General features: G+C 46.1%; 1 protein-coding gene across 6 annotated transcripts in view; it reads left to right on the forward strand.

Moving 5' to 3' along the window:
• sncaip (synuclein, alpha interacting protein) overlaps positions 1-17,529 on the forward strand; it is a 230,210-nt gene that overhangs the window by 138,669 nt on the left and 74,012 nt on the right. For 5 of the 6 annotated variants that reach the window (XM_072516529.1, XM_072516532.1, XM_072516531.1 and 2 more), the window contains one exon: positions 2,854-3,719. In XM_072516529.1, coding sequence (XP_072372630.1) covers positions 2,854-3,719 — 866 coding nt within the window. Of the gene's footprint in view, positions 1-2,853; positions 3,720-17,529 lie in introns of those variants that run through there. The other variant, XM_072516534.1, reaches the window with a different exon arrangement.

Below are 17,529 nucleotides of genomic sequence, written 5' to 3' on the forward strand. Positions count from 1 at the left end.
GAATATGGAAGCAAGGAGCTGTATCCAATTTACCAGGTTAAATTTGTCATATTGGTCCTATTTCATGACTATGACTAACTACTTTTTCCCTAAAATACACGCTGGCGCTGTGGTTAGCACTCCTGCCAACGGCACCGAGGTCCCAGGTTCGATCCCGGCTCTGAGTCACTGTCCGTGTGGAGTTTGCACATTCTCCTCATGTTTGCGTGGGTTTTGCCCCCACAACCCAAACATAGAACATACAGTGCAGAAGGAGGCCATTCGGCCCATCGAGTCTGCACCGCCCTCACTTCCACCCTATTCCCGTAACCCAGTAACCCCTCCAACCTTTTTGGTTACAAAGGGCAATTTATCATGGCCAATCTACCTAACCTGCACATCTTTAGACTGTGGGAGGAAACCGGAGCACCCGGAGGAAACCCACGCAGACACGGGGAGAACGTGCAGACTCCGCACAGACAGTGACCCAGCGGGGAATTGAATCTGGGACCCTGGCACTGTGAAGCCACAGTTCTATCCACTCGTGCTACCGTGCTGCCCTAAATATGTGCAGGATAGGTGGATTGGCCACGCTAAATTGCCCCTTAATTGGATAAAAATGAATTTGGTACTTAAAAATAAAATCTTAACAAATAAAATGTGTCAGACTTATTAATATTGGAAATATTAGTCACATTAGCAACAGTGTATACCATCTACAAGATGCACTGCAGGACCTCACCAAAGCTCCTTAGACAGAACCTTCCAAACCAAAGACCACTGCCGTCTAAAAGGGCAATGGCAGCAGACGCATGGAAACACCACCTCCTGGAAGTTCATCTTCAAGCCACACTCCTTTCTGACTTGGAAATATATCGCCGTTCCTTCACTGTCACTGGGTTAAAATCCTGGAACTGCCTCCCGAACAGCACTGAGGGTGTATCTACATCAAATAGACTATAGCAGTTCAAGAAGGCAATTCACCGCCACCTTCTCAAGAGCAATAAATGCTGGCCTAGCCAGCAAGGCCCACATCGCTTGAGTGAATGAAAAAAAAAATCATAGCTTGACCATCATTTCTTAACTATTTTACTACAGAAGAAACATAGGAACTAGGAGCAGAGGCAGGCAATTCAGCCATTCGAGCCTGCTCTGCCATTCAATCAGATCATGGCTGATCTCTTCCTGGTCTCAAAATCACCTCCCGACCTGTTCCCCATATCCCTTTAACCCGTTTTTTAAAATCAGAAATATATCTATCTCCTTGAAACCATTTAATGCCTCCAGATTTCACCGCACTATGGGGTAGCGAGTTCTTTAAATTCACCACCCTTTGCAGAGAAGTAGTTCATCCTCATGTTTCAAAGATTTCATTTGAACTGTTTGTGTATGGTAGGGTAAAGAACAATGCTAGAATAATACAAAGTTCAAAATGTTGGCAGCTTTTGAAGGTCCAGACTTGCCTTTGCAAGGGATTGTTTTCATAAACCTTGGACAGGATTTGTCTGCGTCAAGGTCTTTAATGGTTCCTGTCATTAGAAAACAGCTGGGAAACATCTGGCATCCATTTTTCAATATCACTTGGAAAGAATTTCACATGTAAATAAAACCAACATAAAAGCACAGCCCTGTGAACCATAGCTCTTGTGCACTGTGGATCTAAAAAACACAATGGGTTCCTTGTATAAAGTTACTAAGTTACTAATCTGTTAGTAAGTTCTCGTAAGTTATTTTTCCATTATAAAATAAATTGTGCATTGTTTATGAGGGTATATTAAAGTATGCATTTAGACAATTTATTGTCCATAACCTGATTAATAAGTTTTCTTCAATAGGCAAGTAAGTGCCTACTGATACATTAACGACCATATTTAGATTTGGCTTTAAGTTGAAAACTGCTGATAAAAATAAGTTTTAAAAAGACAATTCGTTCATTCCTATATTTATTGCATAATTGAGATACAATACTGTATTTTATGTACTTTTAAGTAGATCAATGTGCCAGATCAATTAAGACTTTGAATTATAGTTATTGCTCTCTTGTTCATCTGGGAGAAATCTATAGAAATATTTTGTTTGCCACTAATTTGTTCATGCTATATCCATTAAAGTCAATGCAAAAATTATATTTGAGCCACAAACTCTTTTTTTCAAATGCTAATTGCATCAACATAACTTTTAGAATTTGAGCATAAGTCCAGGAAAATATTTTATGGTAAACATACTTCCACATAGGTTAAGAACTAGCGTAATGTTTATTTATTAACCCCACCACACCATTACCCCAGCATACAGAATTGGTTGCAAGAGCAGAACTATTTTTTAAAAAGGCATTAATCCACTCAAAAGACTAGGTTGGACATTTTATTTTACAGCTCAGAGTGTCACCAAAACTCATTGATAAAAATTTTTTTAATCCAATATTTTATTTGATTTCCTGATTCTTTTGTGTGCTTTTATGTAGTTTCAGTAGGAAATCATCCCTGAAGATCATATTTTTCATCCAGTTGGGACACAAATGTTTAAAAAATGAGATGATCTTGTAATAAACATAACCAAGATAACTTTTGATTCAGTTTGAAGTATTTTTGGTGAGATTGCTCATGACACCATCTGCTTGGATGAGCAAGCAGACTTTCTGTGGTTTCCTAAGTATTTCACACATGTAATATATTAACTATTTCATATATGTAAATTGAAACTTTGGTCTATATTGGCAGAGGCTCAAGGGCTAAGTTGTCTTTTGTAGTGTTGTTAAAGGCAGTGGCTCTTGTACACAAAACGGTGGGGGAGCTTGATTTTTGTGAGAATAGATTATTCCAAGAACAGTTTCTGAACTGTTTTGTTTACTAATGATTTTGATCACATATTAAGTTTCTAGTTCAAACTGGCCTTCTGGAGGTACATCATCAATTAGCAGTGGAATAAAGGCCAAAAGCACCACGGACGTGTACAGCAAATTCAGACCTGTGAAAAGGGTTTCACCCCTAAAGCACCAACCGGAAAACTCTGAAAATGATAAAGGTACTGAACAGCATGAACTCAAAGATGACTACAAAAAGCAAGATGATGCTGAAAATCCAATTGACCGTAATACCTTGTGTCACGACAATGGACAGTGCTTTAAAATCAAAGACACTGGCACCAGCACTTTGCTTGGTGAACTTGAGCACTATGATTTGGATATGGATGAAATTTTGGATGTGCCTTATATTAAATTAAACCATTTTCCTTCTCCGAGATGTAGCCCTTCCACAAAGGTTGCCTCAGAGAATCGGTCAGGCATAGAAATGAGAGATGATGGCAGCAGGATCAGTTCAGCAGTGAAGCATGAGAACTCACCAACCAACTTGACACAGTTTTGTATTCTATCACCAGTCAATAGCTTGGAGTTGAAGAAAGCAAAAGCAGTTGTCACAAACCATCATAGACCTGTCAACTTAGAGAGCTCCCAATCACCAGACGGCTGCAGTGCAGCAGATAATGCTGAAGCTGAGGGTAAAGACTTGACCAGCAGAACTTCAAGTTTGTTTGTTAATACACATGGACACAAGGTTGGCAGTACTGTGCTGAACTCCCGACCAACATTGTCTCTGCAAACTCCAACGGAAAGAAAACAAGAAGAAGGAAATAGTGATAAAAATGGGATTAGTATGAGAAGACCTGGAGAAATCAGTGAGGAAGCAAAGAACATTAAAAGCATTTTAAATATAGTCAAAGAAGGACAGATTTCTTTGCTGGTAAGTGAACTATCGCAATTGTTTAGAAATGTTTTAAAAATGGGGATAGCATTAAAAACAAATGGTTGGGTACTTTTTCGCAATACTTTACGGTCACTTTGTTTTTGTTCATAGAATTATAGAATTTCCAGTGCAGGAAGAGGCCATTCGGGCCTTCGAGTCTGCACTGGCCCTTGGAAAGAGCACCCCACTTAAACCCACGTCTCCACCCTATCCCCGTAACTCAATAACCAGACCCAACCTTTTATCACTAAAGGCAATTTATCATGGCCAATCCACCTATCCTGCACATCTTTGGACTGTGGGAGGAAACTGGAGCACTCGGAGTAAACCCACGCAGTCACGGGGAGAAAATGCAAACTCTACACAGTCACCTCCTGTGCTAACCACTGTGCCACCGTGCTGCCCGTTGATTGTTATTCTATTTTTCAATAGAAATGTATGCCTGCTTTAGCTTTGGCTGTCTACTATTCTAATGAGATTCCAAGGGAATTTCAGTACGATTGTAGAACAAAGCTATATTGCCAAAAGCTATATAGTCTTTTTGTTTTAAAAATGCTAACAAACTGCCAGCAACTGGACGTTGAAATACTGCAACATTTTCCAATTCGCTAAATTCAGTTGCGAAAGCATAATTTTAGTTGGTCAGTGAAGCTTTTCGATAATTACAAATGGTAACTGGAGTTTGTATATGTTGTAATGCAAATGTTTTCAAATTGTAAACCAACATTGGTCTTTTAGGGAGAGCATTCCATTTCTAAAGAACAAAGAAGAGTACAGCACAGGAACAGGCCCTTAGGCCCTCCAAGCCTGTGCCGATCATGATGCCCCAACTACAAACAAAACCGTCTGCCCTTATTCAGTCCGTAAACCAACATTGGTCTTTTAGGGAGAGCATTCCATTTCTAAAGAACAAAGAAGAGTACAGCACAGGAACAGGCCCTTAGGCCCTCCAAGCCTGTGCCGATCATGATGCCCCAACTACAAACAAAACCGTCTGCCCTTATTCAGTCCGTATCCCTCTATTTCCTCCATTCATGTACCCATCCAGATAATTCTTAAATGTTGCTAATGTGTCTGCTTCCACCACATCCTCTGACAGCGCATTCCAGGCACCCACCACCCCCTGTATGAAAACCTTAACCCGCACATTGACATGCCATCAATGAACACACGACGAGCGGTGAACATAACTGAGGCTTTAATAAACTAAACGGAAAGCCTCCTGGCCTCGGATCCTGAACTGAGACAGCGGCGGAGACCAGTCACCTTTATACCGAGCCCGAGGGAGGTGGAGCCAGCAGGCAGTAGTTTACCACATTACATATAATACAGTGGCAGTTTACCACAATACATAGATTATATACTACAGTGGTTCGGACCCAGCAGGGACAAACCCAGGCATGTAACAGTACAAAATACAATACAATACAGTGGGTTACCACACACATCTCCCTTAAACTTTCCCCTTCTCACCTTGAACCTGTGCCCCCTTGTAATTGACACTTCCACCCTTGAAGAAATCCTCTGACTATCCACCCTGTCTATGCCTCTCATAATTTTGCAGATATCTATCAGGACCCCCCTTAGCCTCTGTCTTTTCAGAGAAAATAATCCTAGTTTATTCAACCTCTCCTCTTGGCCAACATCCTCAAAACCAGGCAACATCCTGGTGAACCTTTTTTGCACTCTCTCCAAAGCTTCCACGTCTTTCTGATAATGTGGTGACCAGAACTACATGCAATAGCCCAAATGAGGCCTAACCAAGATTTTAGACAGCTGCAACATGATTTCCCAACTCCTGTACTCACTGCCCCAGCTGATAAAGGCAAGCATGCCAAATGCCTTCTTAATCACCTTGACCACCTGTGTTGCCACTTTTAGGGAATTGTGGAACTGCATGCCCAGATCCCTCTGTATGTTAATGTTCCTGAGGGTTCTGCCATTTACAGTATAATTCATACCTAGATTTGATCCTCCAGAATGCATCACCACGCATTGGTCTGGATTAAACGCCATCTGCCATTTCTGTGCCCAAGTCTCCAATCTATCTATATCCTGTTGTACCCTTTGATAATCCTTGGCACTATCAGCAACTCCGTCAATCTCCATGTCATCCACAAATTTATTAATCAGACCAACCATATTTTCCTCCAGATCTTTTATATATAGTACAAACAACAGAGATCCCATTACTGATGCCTGCGGAACACTACTAGCTGCAAAGCTCCATTCTGAAAAACACCCTTCCACCGCAACGGTCTGATTTGAGTTTTTGTACCAGTCTGCCATGTGGGACCTTGTCAAATGCCTTACTAAAATCCATAAAAACTACACCCACAGCCCTTCTCTCATCAATTTTCTTTTGTCACCTCTTCAAAGAACTCAATCAAGTTGGTGAGACATGACCTTCTCTGTACAAAACCATGCTGCCTGTCGCTAGCTAGTTAATTTTTGACCAGATGTGCACATATCCTGTCCCTCAGTATCTTTTCCAAAAGCTTCCCTTCCACTGATGTCAGGCTCACCGGCCTATGATTTGCCGGATTATCCCTGCTTCCTTCCAAGGGAATAAATTTGGCTATCCTCCAGTACTCTGAAACCTCGCACATGGTCAAAGAGGATGTGAAGATATCTGTTAAGGCCCCAGCTATTTCTCCCCTTGCCTCCCGTAATAACGTGGGGTAGATCCCATCCGGCCCCGGGGACTTGTCTACCTTAATGCAATTCAGGATACTTAATACTTCCTCCTTTGATATATTGACATTCTCAAGATCGTTCACAACACCTATCCCTGACTTCAATATCCATTGAGTACTGTATTATTTTCAGACGATAACACCAGACATTAAAGAGCGTAAGAGCTTTAGATGTCATTGTGGTTCACTTACCCAGTTATTTCCAGAATAATTTTCAGTTGTGAATCTAACTGAACTCCTGATGAGGACACTGCAGGACCCCTGTGATACTTCAGTATTCAGTAATCATGAGAATTTGTGACATTGCAACTGAACTTTGTGCACAAATCGTTTAGTATGCAGGTACAGCAAGCGATGTGGACGCAAATTGAATGTTGCTGTTTATTGCAAGGGCAATGGAATATAAAAGTAGGGAATTTTTCTGAAGCTGTACAGAACCTTGGTGAGACTACATCTGGAGTACTGCACAGTTTTGAACTCCTATTTTGAAAGGATATAATTACATGAGAAGCAGTTCAGAGAAGGTTCAAGCGACTGATTCTTGGTATGAAGTGCTTATCTTATGGAGAAATGTTGACCAGTTTGAGCTTATATCAATTGGAATATAGAGGAATGGGAGATGCTCTAATTAAAAAGATCCTGATGGGATTTAGCAGGGTGGATGCTGGGAGGATGTTTTCTCTTGTGCGGGCGACTGGAACTATGGGACAGAATAAAACAGAGATGAGGATTTTTTTTCTCCTCTGTAACAAAGAACAATACAGCACAGGAACAGGCCCTTCGGCCCTCCAAGCCTGTACCGGTCATGATACTAACCTGTGGCAAAACCCTCAGCACTTCCTTGTGCCGTATCCCTCTATACCGATCCTATCCATGTGTTTATCTAGATGCCTTTTGAACGCCGTTAATGTATGTGCTTCCACAACCTCCCCTGGCAATGCGTTCCAGACACTCACCACCCTCTGCGTAAAGAACCCGTAAAGAACGTCTCCTCTAAACTTTGCCCCACGGGCCTTAAGCCTATGTCCCCTGGTGACTGACCCCTCCACCCTGGGAAAGAGTGCCTGCCCATCCACTTTGTCCATGCCCCTCATAATCTTGTAGACCTCTATCAGGTCACCCCTCAACCTCCATCTTTCTAATGAAAACAGTCCGAGTCTGTTCAGCCTCTCCACATAGCTAATACCCTCCAGACCAGGCAACATCCTGGTAAACCTCCTCTGCACCTTCTCCAAAGCCTCCACATCCTTCTGGTAGTGTGGCAACCAGAATTGTGCGCAATATTCCAAGCGCAGCCTTACCAAGGTTCTATACAACTTGCCAGTTTTTATACTCTATGCCCCGTCCAATGAAGGCAAGCATTCAGTATGCTTTCTTGACTACCTTGTCCACTTGTGTTGCCATCTTCAAAGATCTGTGGACATGCACGCCCAGATCTCTCTGACTTTCTATATTCCGAAGAGTTTTGCCATTTATGGTATATTTCCCCTCTATGTTAGACCTATAAAAATGCATTGCCTCACATTTGTCCGGATTAAACTCCATTTGCCATTTCTCTGCCCAAGTCTCCAATCTATCTATGTCCTGCTGGATCTTCTGACAATCCTCAACACTATCTGCCACTCCACCAACCTTGGTGTCATCCACAAACTTGCTAATCAGACTGGCTACATTTTCCTCCAAATTGTTTATGTACACTACAAACAACAGAGGTCCAAGCACAGATCTCTGTGGAACACCACTAGTCACAACCTTCCGTTCAGAAAAACACCCTTCTATCCTTTACCTTCTGTGACCGAGCCAGTTCTGTATCGATCTTTCCAGTTTACCTCTGATCCCGCGTGACTTCACCTTTTGTACCAGTGTGCCTTGAGGCGCCTTGTCAGAGGCTTTACTGAAGTCCATGTAAACAGCATCCACCGCCCGCCCTCCCCATATCAATCATCTTTGTCACCTCCTTAAAAAACCCGATCAAGTTAGTGAGGCACGACCTCCCCTTCACAAAACCATGCTGTCTATCGCTTCCGAGTCCATTTGTTTCCAAATGGGTATAAATCCTGCCCCAGAGAATTCTCTCCAATAATTTACCTGCTACCGATGTGAGGCGCACTGGCCTACAGTTTGCAGGATTATCCCTGCTACCTTCCTTAAACAGCAGTACCACATTAGCTATTCTCCAGTGCTCTGGGATCTCACTTGCAGCCAATGAGAATACAAAGATGTTAGTCAAGGCCCCAGCAGTTTCCTCCCTTGCTTCCCCCAGTATTCTGGGGTAAATCTTATCTGGCCCAGGAGACTTATCTACCTTAATATCTTTTAAAAGACCCTCCTTTTCGATGTTAACATGATCCAGACTGTCCACACACCCTACCCAAGAATTATCTTCCACAAAGTCCCTTTCTTTGGTGAACATTGATGCAAAGTACTCATTTAGTACCTCGCCCATTTTGTCTGGCTCAACACATAGATTCCCCCCACTGTCCCTAAGTGGTCCAATCCTTTCCCTGGCCACCCTCTTGCTTTTTACATATGAATAAAAAACTTTGGGATTCACCTTAATCCTTGTTGCCAAGGACTTTTAATGACCCCTCCTAGCCCTTCTAATTTCCTGCTTCAGTACCTTCTTTCTTTATACTCAAGGGTTTCGACTGTCCCCACCCTTCTGGACTGTGCAAAAATCTCTCTTTTCTTTTTGATTTGATTTGATTTATTATTGTCACATGTATTAGTATCCAGTGAAAAGTATTGGTTCTTGTATGCTGTACAAACAATACATACTGAGGTACAGGCTACTGGACTAGAAGGGCTTGAGCTTCTTAAGGAGGAGGTGTTAGCAATTCTGGAAAGTGTGAAAATAGATAAGTCCCCTGGGCCGGATGGGATTTATCCTCGGATTCTATGGGAAACTAGGGAGGAGATTGCTGAGCCTTTGGCTTTGATCTTTATGTCATCATTGTCTACAGGAATAGTGCCAGAAGACTGGAGGATAGCAAATTTTGTCCCCTTGTTCAAGAAGGGGAGTAGAGACTGTGGTATTATCAGGTATGTATGTAGCTCCACCCTGACAGGCGGGGTATAAGAACCGGTGCCGTCCCAGCAGCCCTCATTCTGTACCAAAGCTGCTGGGGAACAGTTCTAGTCTATTAAAGCCTTCAGTTATGTTACTACCTCGTTTTAATAGTAATTGATCGTGCATCAATTTAATAGACTAGACTTAAGTGAAAGGATGGATCTCTGAATCAAGCCGGAGTGTCTGCAACTCAGCCCCCATGCGGCAAACGCGGCGGCGATTTTCAAGTACTGGCTGGCGTGCTTTAAAGGCTACCTCGAGACGGCCGGAGGCACACCCTCAGGAGAGCAGAAACTGCATCTCCTGCACTCCAGGGTAAGCCCTGGTATCTACACCCTCATCGAGGAGGCGGAGGACTTCGATGCAGCGATCGAACTGTGAAAAGGACATTATACCCGCCCTGTAAATCAGGTCTACGCACGTCACCTGCTTGCAACAAGACGGCAAAGCCCGGGGAATCGTTGGAGGAGTTCTACCGCGTGCTACTGGTGCTGGGCAGAAACTGTGGCTGCCCGCAAGTTTCGGGGAGCGAGCACACGGAAGGGATGCCTTCATAGCAGATATGAGCTCCTCAGAGACCCGCCAGCGGCTCTTAGAAAAAGACACCCTGGGACTTCGAGTGGCACGGGCCCTGGCAGGGTCCATGGACGTTGCCTCCAGAAACGCGCAATCCTACGTCCCCGACTGCGCGACGGCCCTCTGGGCAGCGTGGCATCCCGCAGCGGCAGCACCACAGGCTTTGCCCGTGTCCCCGCAGGCCTGCGCTGCAAGACGGCCCGCTAACTCCGTCGGGCCCCGTTGTTTCTTCGCCGGGCAGGCGAGGCACCCCCTCCAGCACTGCCCGGCCCGCACCTCCACCTGCAAAGGGTGCGGCAAGAAGGGCCAGTTTGTGGGGGTCTGCCAGGCACGAACGGTGGCCGCGGTCTCCAGCGGCGACTCCGGACCGCCGCAGCAATCTTCTCTTCGGGCCCCAGGAGGCCAGCATTCAGCGCCAACCCCCTATCCTAGGGCCACGTGCGGCCCATTGACGCGGCCATCTTGTTCTTCGGACACCACGCTGGATGGATGGGCGCCGCCATTTTGTCCATCCCCGACCACCATGTGCGACCCATGGGAGACGCCATCTTGGATGGGGCCCCAGAACCCCAGCACGGCCGACTACACGCTGCCCGATCAAAACCCGCAACTACTTCATCTGGCCTCGGTGACTCTGGACCAAAATCGACCTCGGACACTCTCAACAGCAACGATGACGGTCTTCATCAACGGCCACGAGACGTCCTGCCTGATCGACTCTGGGAGCACGGAGAGCATTATACACCCCGACACGGTAAGGCGCTGTTCACTTGTTACCCACTCTGTAAACCAAAGAATCTCCCTGGCCTCTGGTTCACACTCAGTGGAGATAAAGGGGTTCTGCCTAGCAAACCTCACTGTCCAAGGCAGAAAATTCAACAATTTCCGCCTTTATGTCCTGCAGCACCTCTGCACGGCTACACTCCTGGGATTGGATTTCCAATGTAACTTGCAAAGCTTGACCTTCAAATTCGGCGGCCCTGTACCCCCCCTTACTGTCTGCAGCCTCGCGACCCTTAAGGTCGACCCGCCTTCCCTGTTTGCGAACCTCACCCCGGATTGCAAACCCGTCGCCACCAGAAGCAGACGGTACAGTGCCCAGGATCGGACCTTCATCAGGTCAGAGGTCCAAAGGCTACTGAGGGAAGGGATCATCAAAGCTAGCAACAGTCCCTGGAAAGCTCAAGTAGTGTGTTAAAGACCGGGGAGAAACATAGGATGGTCATCGACTACAATCAGACCATCAACAGGTTTACGCAGCTGGACGCGTACCCTCTCCCCCGCATATCCGACCTGGTAAACAGGATCGCGCAATATAAGGTCTTCTCCACGGTGGATCTCAAGTCCGCCTACCATCAACTACCCCTCCATACTAGTGACCGCAAATACACTGCCTTCGAAGCAGATGGGTGGTTCTATCATTTTTTAAGGGTTCCCTTTGGTGTCACTAACAGGGTTTCGGTCTTCCAACGCGAAATGGTCCGAATCGTTGACCGGTACGGCTTGCGCGCAACGTTTCCGTATCTTGATAATGTCACCATCTGCGGCCATGACCAGCAGGACGACGACACTAATCTCCGAAAATTTCTCCAGACCGCTAAGATCCTTAACTTAACGTATAATAAGGATAAATGTGTATTTAGCACCGACCGCCTAGCCATCCTCTGCTACGTAGTGCGAAATGGAGTTATAGGCCCCGACCCTGAACGCATGCGCCCCATCATGGAGTTCCCCCTCCATCACTGCCCCAAGGCCCTGAAGTGCTGCCTCGGGTTTTTCAGTTATTACGCCCAGTGGGTCCCTAACTACGCAGACAAAGTCCGTCCCCTTATCCAGTCCACGACCTTCCCCCTGTCGATGGAGGCCCACCAGGCCTTCAGCTGCATCAAAGCAGACATTGCAAAGGCCACGATGCGTGCCATCGACGAGTCCCTCCCCTTCCAGATCGAGAGCGATGCGTCCGACGTAGCTCTGGCCGCCACCCTCAACCAAGCGGGCAGACCCGTGGCCTTCTTCTCCCGTACCCTCCATGCTTCCGAAATTCACCATTCCTCGGTCGAAAAACAGGCACAAGCCACAGTAGAAGCTGTGCGACATTGGAGGCATTACCTGGCCGGCAGGAGATTCACTCTCCTCACTGACCAACGGTCGGTGGCGTTCATGTTTGATAATGCACAGCGGGGCAAGATATAAAACAACAAGATCTTGTGGTGGAGGATAGAACTCTCCACCTACAACTACGGGATCTTGTATCGTCCCGGGAAGCTAAACGAGCCTCCTAATGCCCTGTCCCGCGGCACATGTACCACCGCACAAGTGGACCGCCTCCGAGCCCTCCACGAGGACCTCTGCCACCCGGGGGCCACTCGCTTTTTCCACTTCATTAAGACCCGCAACGTGCCCTACTCCATCGAGGAGGTCAGGACAGCCACCAGGGTCTGCCAAATCTGCGCGGAGTTCAAACTGCACTCCTACCGGCCAGAGAGGGCGCACCTGATAAAGGCTTCCCGTCCCTTTGAACGCCTCAGCATGGACTTCAAAGGCCCCCTCCCCTCCACCTACCGCAACACGTACTTCCTGAACGTGATTGACGAGTACTCCCGGTTCCCATTCGCCATCCCCTGCCCAGACATGACCGCAACCACCATCATCAAGGCCCTCCAGGGTATCTTTACACTGTTCGGTTTCCCCGCGTACATACACAGTGATAGGGGGTCCTCCTTTATCAGCGACGAACTGCGTCAATTCCTGCTCAACAGGGGTATCGCCTCAAGCAGGATGACCAGCTACAACCCCCGGGGAAATGAGCAGGTAGAGAGGGAGAACAGAACGGTCTGGAAGACCGTCCTACTGGCCCTACGGTCCAGGGCCCTCCCAGTCTCCCGCTGGCACGAAGTCCTCCCGGAGACCCTCCACGCTATCCAGTCACTGCTCTGTACAACTACCAACCAGATACCTCACGAATGTCTCCTTGTTTTCCCCAGGAAGTCCTCCTCCGGGACCTCGCTCCCGACTTGGTTATCAACACCCGGACCCATCCTGCTCTGAAAACACGTGCGGGCGCACAAGTCGGACCCGTTGGTCGAGAGGGTCCACCTGCTGCACGCTAACCCCCAGTACGCCTATGTGGCGTTCCCTGACGGCCGGCAAGATACGGCCTCCCTACGGGACCTGGCGCCCGCCGGAATCGCACGCGCACCCGAACCACCCCCACCCCCACCCCTCCACAGCACCTCACAGGAGGGTCAGTCCTCCCGCCGCCCCTGCCTAGGCCCTCCCACCCACCGACGCCCCCTACAGGCGCCCCCCTCTCTTGTCAACCATTTGCCCCACCAGCGCCGTCTAGGGGTGACGAAACTGCCATGGAGACCAAAGCCACGCTCCTGGAGTCGCAGACGCCCGGACCCCCACCGGAATCACCACTGAGGCTCAGATGATCCAGGAGGACGACCAGGCCACCCGACCGACTGATTGCTTTAGTATAGCCGAACTGTAACTGTAAATAAACACTGAATCTTCCACGACTGTAAATACTCTCTACAACCCTGTAAGGAGGTATCACGGTACCTCCATATCTGATCATTCCATGTTAAATGCAATTGTAACCACTGACCACCACCCCCGCCGGACTCTTTTTTAACAGGGGGTGAATGTGGTATTATCAGGTATTGCAGTACCCGAGAGGCTGAAGACCATTGGTTACACCTAGGAGTTTACCATTGGCTGTTTTGTTATGTAGCTCCGCACTGACAGGGGGGGTTATAAGAACCTATGCCGTACCAGCAGCCCTCATTCTGTACCGAAGCTGCTGGGGAACAGTTCTAGTCTATTACAGCCTTCAGTTATGTTACTACCTCGTTTTAATAGTAACTGATCGTACATCAGAGACAACCCCGGTAACTATAGACTAGTGAGCCTTACTTCTGTTTTGGGCAAATCTTGAAAAGGTTGATAAGAGATAGGATGTATCTGGAAAGGAATAATTTAATTAGAGATAGTCAACACGGTTTTGTGAAGGGTAGGTCGTGACTCCCAAACCTTATTGAGTTCTTTGAGAAGGTGACCAAACAGGTGGACGAGGGTAAAGCAGTTGATGTGGTGTATATGGATTTCAGTAAAGCGTTTAATAAGGTTCCCCACGGTAGGCTATTGCAGAAAATACAGAGGCATGGGATTCGGGGTGATTTAGCAGTTTGGATCAGAAATTGGCTAGCTGGAAGAAGACAAAGGGTGGTGGTTGATGGAAAATGTTCAGACTGGAGTCCAGTTACTAGTGGTGTACCACAAGGATCTGTTTTGGGGCCACTGCTGTTTGTCATTTTTATAAATGACCTGGAGGATGGCGTAGAAGGATGGGTGAGTAAATTTGTCAATGACACTAAAGTCGGTGGAGTTGTGGACAGTGCGGAAGGATGTAACACGTTACAGCGGGACATAGATAAGCTGTAGAGCTGGGCTGAGGTGGCAAATGGAGTTTAATGCAGAAAAATGTGAGTTAATTCATTTTGGAAGGAATAACAGTAAGACAGAGTACTGAGCAAATGGTAAGATTCTTGTTAGTGTGGATGAGCAGAGAGATCTTGGTGTCCATGTACATAGATCCCTGAAAGTTGCCACCCAGGTTGAGAGGGTTGTTAAGAAGGTGTACGGTGTGTTAGCTTTTATTGGTAGAGGGATTGAGTTTCGGAGCCATAAGGTCATGTTGCAGCTGTACAAAACTCTGGTGCGGCCACATTTGGAGTATTGCATGCAGTTCTGGTTGCTGCATTATAGGTAGGATGTGGAAGCATTGAAAAGGGTGCAGAGGAGATTTACCAGAATGTTGCCTGGTATGGAGGGAAGATCTTATGAGGGAAGGCTGAGGGACTTGAGGTTATTTTCTTTAGAAAGAAGCAGGTTAAGAGTTGACTTAATTGAGGCATACAAAATGATCAGAGGATTAGATAGGGTGGACAGTGAGAGCCTTTTTCCTCAGATGTTGATGTCGAGCACGAGGGGACATAGCTTTAAATTGAGGGGTGATAGATATAGGACAGATGTCAGAGGTAGTTTCTTTACTCAGAGAGTAGTAAGGGCGTGGAATGCCCTGCCTGTAACAGTAGTGGACTCGCCAACATTAAGGGCATTTAAATGGTCATTGGATAAACATATGGACGATAAGGGAATAGTGTAGATGGGCTTTAGAGTGGTTTCAAAGGTCGGCGCAACATCGAGGGCCGAAGGACCTGTACTACGCTGTAATGTTCTATGTTCATACCGTACATAGGGAAGGAAGGAGAGACTGCCGAATATAATGTTACAATTACAGCAAGGTGTAGAGAAAAGATCAACTTTATACGAGGTAGGTCCATTCAAAGTCTGATGGCAGTAGGGAAGAAGCTGTTCTTGAGTCGGTTGGTATTTGACCTCAAACTTTGGTATCTTTTTCCTGACGGAAGAAGGTGGAAGAGAGTATGTCCGGAGGGTGCGTTGGGTCCTTAATTATGCTGGCTGTCTTTCTGAGGCAGCGGGAATTATAGATAGAGTCAATGGATGGGAGGCTGGTTTGCGTGATGGACTGGGCTACATTCATGACATTTTGACAAGGTTTACAATATCCCTCGTTATCCAAGGCTCCCTAAACCTCCTGTACTTCTCCTTCATTCTCTCAGGAACATGACTTTCCTGAATCCTAAGCAACTGTCGCTTGAATGGCTCCCGCATGTCCAATGTTAATTTACTATCCAACAGGCGCACCCAATCCAAATTCTTCAATTCCTGTCTAATGTTATCGTAATTTGCCTTTCCCCAGTTTAGCACCTTAACACGAGGGTTACTCTCATTCCTGTCCAAAAGTACCCTGAAACCTACGGAAGTGTGGTCACTACTCCCAAAATGGTCCCCTACTGAAACCTCAACCACCTGTCCAGGCTCATTTCCCAATACCAGATCCAGTACTGCCCCTTTCCTAGTTGTCTACACTGTCTACATATTGCGTCAAGAAGGCTTCCTGAAAAAACCTACACACTCTGCCCCATCCAAACCCTTAGCACTAAGTGAGTCCCAGTCAATATGGGGGAAATTAAAATCCCCTACCATAACAACCCTGCTACTTTTGCACCCAACCAAAATCTCTCTACCTATCTGCTCCTCTGTCTCTCACTGGCAGTTGGGGAGCCTGTAAAAAAACAACATTGTGATTGCCCCCATCCTGTTTCTGAGCTCTACCTAGATTGCCTCATTGTATGAGCCCTCCATGGTGTCCTGCCGCAGTATGTCTATAATATTCTCCTTCACCAGTAATGCTGCTCTCCCACCCCTTTTACATCCCCCTCTATTTCTCCTGAAGCATCTATATCCTACAACGTTCAGCTGCCAATCCTGCCCTTCCTTTAACCATGTTTTTGTGATAGCCACAATATCGTAATTCCAAGTACTAATAAGTGCTCTAAGTTCATCTGCCTTACCCGCTATACTTATGGCGTTGAAACAAATACACTTCAAACCACTGCGTTTGAGCAGACAGGGTGATGTTGTTCTGTTATTTTTGTTTTCTATTTTCCCTTCAGTTATTACACCTTCTACACTAGTGCCCAGATTCTCATCCCCCTGCCATACTAGTTTAAATCCTCCCGAGTGACTCCAGCGTTCTTACTCTGTGAAATTCTCCTCACCAGAAAGCAGTGGAGGCTGGATCATTGAATTTATTCAAGGCTGAGTTAGGTGGACTTTTGACAGACAAGCGAGTCAAGGATTATGGGGGAGCAGACAAGGAAGTGGAGTTGACACTAGAATAAATAAGCATAATCTTATCGAATGGCGGAGACGGCTCGAAGGGCTAAATGCTCTACCCCAGCTCCTAAGTCTCATGTCCATATGACAGTGCCATAGTTAGTTAATCTTCATCCAAAGATCTGGTCATTTCTAGCTATGTGATCAAGCAGCGTATTAATCTGCTTCCAAATAAATTGGTTCTGAATTAATATACTGTCGGCAGCTGAAATAAGGTAATAATTTGGATGCAATGCTCTGCTTTGTTTTAGATAGTATTGTTTCAATAGATTCTGGGGGAGCATGTAATTGCCTATCGAGTCCTGTCAAATCAACAATCATTTCAAAATATGCACTTAGCAAAATTGGTTAACTATGTGGTAATATATTTTTTAACGTTTCAACAACGATTGGAATGTAATTTTCATGGTTTTGAATGAATACTTCTGATTGCTCCAATAAGAAAGTTCTATAAATATTCAGTGATAAGTTAGTCATGAGTCAACCATAAAGCCATTAGGGACAAAATATTCTCTGGCAGTCCTCAACATAGACTCCAGACTCCACAAAGTCTCATGGCATCAGGTCAAACATGGAGAAGGAAACTTCCTGCTGATTGCCATGCACCGACTCTCTATCCTTAGCTGATGCATCAGTACTCCTCCATGTTGAACAACACCTGAAGGAAGTATTGAGGGTGGAAAAGGAGAAGAAT

This window comes from Scyliorhinus torazame, chromosome 9, assembly GCF_047496885.1.
Source record: "Scyliorhinus torazame isolate Kashiwa2021f chromosome 9, sScyTor2.1, whole genome shotgun sequence".
Classification (NCBI taxonomy): Eukaryota; Metazoa; Chordata; class Chondrichthyes; order Carcharhiniformes; family Scyliorhinidae; genus Scyliorhinus; species Scyliorhinus torazame.